At 53.1% G+C, this 5,149-nt stretch overlaps 1 protein-coding gene across 1 annotated transcript in view; it reads right to left on the reverse strand.

Annotated features, from left to right (window-relative positions):
• Window positions 1-1,056: 1,056 nt before the first annotated feature.
• Skp2 (S-phase kinase-associated protein 2) overlaps window positions 1,057-5,149 on the reverse strand; it is a 17,928-nt gene continuing 13,835 nt past the window's right edge. Inside the window, exons 7-10 of the mRNA XM_037235457.1 lie at window positions 4,493-4,674; window positions 4,188-4,315; window positions 3,642-3,807; window positions 1,057-2,039 (exon numbers count right to left, since the gene is read on the reverse strand). Coding sequence (XP_037091352.1) covers window positions 1,853-2,039; window positions 3,642-3,807; window positions 4,188-4,315; window positions 4,493-4,674 — 663 coding nt within the window. The 3' untranslated portion in view covers window positions 1,057-1,852. The remainder of the gene's footprint in view (window positions 2,040-3,641; window positions 3,808-4,187; window positions 4,316-4,492; window positions 4,675-5,149) is intronic.

A 5,149-nucleotide genomic window follows, 5' to 3' on the forward strand; every position in this document is an offset into this window, starting at 1 on the left:
CCTTCACTCCATCGCTGTTTTCCCGAGGTCGCAGGTTCACTTACTCTGGACCGACCGAGTGATCCTGAACATCTCTCCTACCCACTAAACAGCATGTCACCGAAGTGGAAATGGCCCCGCACTTCAATCAGTTCCACGCCAGTCATACATGGTTCCACACAGACGGGTCCAGATCTCGTGGATGATCTCTCAGATGATCACGTGGCCTTGAGACGAGCAGTCTAGGAGCGGCAAGCTAAAACACAAACAACATACACTGGCCGCGGGACAAACTCTGCACCTGCAGGACACGTAAAACGTCCATCCATAACGCTGCGTTTCGAATACTGTACCATATTGGGTCAATCCATGCCCTTGACACTAGTCTGGCAGTCCTTGGGCCAACCGATACCACATGCCTACAGGGAACGTCGATTCACTGCAGCACCTTCCCTTCAGTCCGCCTCTGTACGTCACTCCATTCACTCACGTCGAACACTGGCCGCCAGTATGGCTGAGCTGGGCAGGACGGACGGGCTGGCCATAGCTGGGTGGAGCCGAGAGCGGTAGCGTTTTCGTTGCCGTACCGTACCGCCTATACCGTCAGGTTTATCGCGGCATTCTCGCTATAAATCAGTCACAAAAGCAAAAATGATGCATTCGAATAGAAAGCACTACTTAATGCCGGCCAGTACACGTGATTTTAATGCGTCAGCGAGGTAACGCCGGAGTTATGGTGATACCCCGGCTGGACCACGGTACCCACCTGCTACCATCGCTGTTGTGGAGACCCATGGTTGAGGCGCGGGGCCAGCAAAACAGACAAGATACACGCAAGATCCTTTCAAATCATTGCAATAGCAAGGGTCGAGACAACATCACGTCGCCAGGCTGTTCTTCAAACGTGGCATCTGTCTATGGGCACTGACTCGGCTCCATATGGAAAATGTCATGACGACGAGCGTGTTTCACGCTCATCAGCAATGTCCAGACACGACCTGGGGCTCCGAGTCTCTGCGATTCATGACCGCGGATCTCCCTCTGGCCACACGGTGCATGCTGAAGAAGAGACACGGATGGGTTCAGGACGTTTATCACAAGATACGCTTGGCCGATCGCCGACCAAGGCTTGCAACCAATGCACTTCACCGCGAACTCAGTTCTGGCAATGCAGCCTTTCGTGGAATAACCACAACAAAAGGTATCACAAAATTCATTCGGAATGGTTGGCACCGAAAGACGATGTAGGCATGCACACGAAAACCTAGAAGGCGGCGCCAATGATGAAATAACTGAATCAAAACCAAATCCTCGGGACCGCTCATGAGGCACACTAAGGACAGAGATACAAAACACCTTAACAAAACTGAAACGGAAACCGCGTTGCCACGACCACACACCTGGTGACAAGGCGCAAGGAAATTGTCACCGTTAAAACCAGTGAAGAAGCACGCCAAAATGGCGATCAGACCAGTAACTGCAGGAAAATAGACGGCACAAACAAACGGGGCTCGAAAACTGCGGTGGACAACCTAAAATCGTGCCAAGCACCAATGAAGTGACGGTGCTGTCCTCTCGCCCAAGCGACCTTTTTGCCTCACGTCTGCATCCAGCATCACGCCACAGTCAGAGACAATGTTTGCGTGCCGAAATATTAGGAAATTACCCGTCTAGGACCATGGAGTTACCTGCGCTACCTTCTGGCGCCCTGAAAAATGCAGCCGGGAGGAGCAACATGCGGCAGTACGTCCCCCGTCACCAATGAGCCAGCCCCGGCTTTACACAGCTGAGACGAGCTGCGTGCTGTACAGTCGGCCGCCACGCGGCGCCCGCTGAGGGTCGGCCGGCAGCGGTCGCCGCGCGCTGGCGACGCTCAGTCGCGCACGCGCTGCTCCCAGATGGAGGTGCGCCGGTTACCGACGGTCGGCCGAGCCACCTCGCTGAACGGCTGCGTGTTGATCTGCAGCTTGGGCAGCGCTCGACGTAGCGTCTCGACGCCCGCCTCGTTGAAGCAGTTGTACACTTCCATCCTCTTCAGGGTGCTGAGCTGCCCTAGTTGGCTGCGGAGACGGCGCGTGAGACGTAAGCGTTAGAGGCTAGGCGAAGCGTTAGGCGCTAACTGGCTGTGGGGACGGGGGGCGGTCACAGTTCATTTGATTCAATCTGTCTTTTTGACGTTTTAAGAGGGACGGAAGGAAGGCAAGGTCTCGCTTACAAGCTTGCGAACAAAGTCACAAGGGAACTGACACCACCAGTCACACACTTTTCGTGACGCTTTACATGAGCGTCATGGCAATGGCTGGACATAGCGGGCTGGACGATGGAAGCTGACATTTCTCCCACTTTTCATCATCCCATGGTCGAGAGAGAACTAGACGTTGAGGGTGTGCCGTCGCCGCCTTCTCTTGTGGGCCATGTTATCTCACGGCCCCAGTACCATCACCTGGATAAGCCCACGGGTTAGGATTAGGCGACTTAACCCTACCCTCAGTATATGGCTTACGAGCGAGGTATAAGCTTGACAAGTTGGCATTTATCCCGACAAACTTTCAGCAGACAATGTTCGTCATTTTGGCATTAATCCTTGTGAAATATTAACAAAGGAAGCTAACATTTTCGATTCGACTCGTTTTTCGTCAGGCTTTTCCGCGTGAAATGTCATCGGGTGGCAGTTCTTCCACGTCACGATTTCTCCATTCATCTTTACACGTATCGATTTATTTCTTACTGGTATTGTGCAATACGACGATTTGATTCACATCTTATTAGTCAACCTTGTCAATATATGGGTGTATGTCATGGTTGTTTTGCCATTTGACCAATTTCCACTTCGATGGCTGTCTAGATTTGGGCTACCGTCATTGCCATTCGGAGCTGCCATTTTATCATTCGCATTCGGCATCCGGCTGTGACACACGAATCCTTCAATGGAGAGCCTTTTTAAATGTGACCTTTGGAGGCAACAGAATTAACCTGCAGTGAGAACGAATGACTGTCTGTCAGTAAACGCGTCACAAGTGATGTACCTGGGCTATCTAGGGAATGTGAAAAGCAACTAATTTTGATCCCACTTCATGCAAAACTAGATCGCCAAAACGTTACGCAGCCCTTCTTTAAGTATGGGGCGACCAAATCTCCAGGCGGTCAATCCTTATCAGCGGTCTCGAGGCTTTGCCTCCAAGGTGGCGTCTAGGCAACGCTGACCACCGACGGAGCTGGCCCATGCGCGAAGCCTTCCTCACCATGTTTTGGCAGGCATATTCTTATAGAGATGAGGCATCAGTATGCTGTGACACGATTTCTTACAGAAAACAGTTCAGACACACCGTTTGCTGGGCAAATGCCCCGGCCGCAGGAGGGTAAAACCAAAGCAAGCCCTGTTGAACAAATGCTTTTTTGGGCAGTGGGGACTAGGAGATCCGATGAAAAGAAACTTGTCAGGAGACAGCAAAAAACAAAACAAAAACAAAACATATGGGATGTATCGACGAACAGTACAAGAAAACTGGCTCTGAAGTTCGACTCAAACAAGCCCAATCTAGTTACGCACGAGTGATGTCAGTTTCGACCTGAAACATGGAACTATGCCCCTCAGCACGCAGAACGAGGCCAAAGTGGGCGGCCACTGCTCAGACCAAACAGGCCGGCCGGGCGCCACCTACACGCAGTTCATAGCCGGGATGTTGTAGCAGCGGCTGAAGCCGATGTTCTCGATGGCCGACAGGTACTGCATCATGGCGTCGAAGGCGCCCTGGCCGATGCTGGTGGCGTCACTCAGGTCGAGCTCACGCAGCCGGCTGCCAGCGCGCCGCAGAAGCTGGCGCACGTCTACCAGCGCACCGGCCGAGACCGCACGTGAGACAGGCAACACTGACTTCACTGCCAGACCTACAAAAATGACAGGCCATGACCTTGCATCCTGCCTAAGAATTTACTACGCGTGTTTTCATACCTACACAACTGATGCGACACTTCCCATCCATAGTCCTCCAAGACGTCGACATCTTTGGCACATACCCCAATTAACGATGGCCCCCTTCTCATCCGAATAGTACATTCAAGAATGGGCACAGCTAAGATGAACCATATATATTGTCCGGTCTGCTCGCAAGAATCAGCCTTGTACATAAACAATGTTCGATCATAACGCGAACCCGCGTCGTGGACCACTCGTGACGCGTAGGGCAGGACGACGGGTGACCACTCACGCGAGTCCTTCAGTTCGTCCTTGCAGCCGGTGATGTTCAGCTTGGTGACGGTGGTCGGGATGCAGGCGGCCAGCTTGGCCAGAGCGGCAGCCGACAGCTCCGTCCACCCGAGGTTCAACTCCTCCAGTCTGAAGCAGGACAGCGGAGTGGCCGACGCCATCATGACAGGATTCAGATCGCTCACGCCTACCGTGCGGACAATGTCAGTGGTATTTACATGGTCAATTCAGTGCACCCCACATACGTCAACGGACTGCTAGCTGACCTCAAACAGCGGTACGGTAAATGACAACTGGTGCACACACCTGGTGCACCCGTTCAGTATGTGTCCGAGCCCGACGGCGGTGATGCCGGTGGCGAGCGCGCAGTTGAGGGCCGTCAGCTCCGTGTTGGCGGCAATATTGGCGCAGCCGCGGTCCGTCAGGTCGCAGCGCTCCAAGCTCAGCTTCTGCAGCGACTGGCAGGCGGCCATCAAGGTCCTCAATGCCTGAAACCACGAGATGAGCGTGGGTGAGGAGGGCGCAGCGACTGGCAGGCGGCCGTCAAGTCCTCAATGCCTGAAACCACGCGATAAGTGTGGGTGCGGAGGGCGCAGCGTGGCATGCGGGCCGAATCCACTAACATCAGCAAGACTGAGACTTTTAGTATTCCTTTTCGTTCCGTCGCACAGCAGAACATGTGTATCTCAACATTCTCTATGCCTACCAACGAAACTTGTATCAATACAAGCATTGTCTCGCTGGAATCGAAAACATGCAATGTGTACAAAGCTCAGACGTGCGCTCAGTATTGCAGCCATTTACTCCATAGGATTAATGTGAAGAAACCAAAGGCCCTGCAATGAACTTGGCATTCGAAGACACTAAACGAACGATCGCCGCGCGCGAAGCCAAAGCTTGCGTGCCAACAATCCTGTGATCTGTGGCCACATTTGAAATGTCCATGCAAATGAAGTACTCCAG

This window comes from Pollicipes pollicipes, unplaced genomic scaffold (genome assembly GCF_011947565.3).
Source record: "Pollicipes pollicipes isolate AB1234 unplaced genomic scaffold, Ppol_2.1 Scaffold_7261;HRSCAF=8764_pilon_pilon_pilon, whole genome shotgun sequence".
Classification (NCBI taxonomy): Eukaryota; Metazoa; Arthropoda; class Thecostraca; order Pollicipedomorpha; family Pollicipedidae; genus Pollicipes; species Pollicipes pollicipes.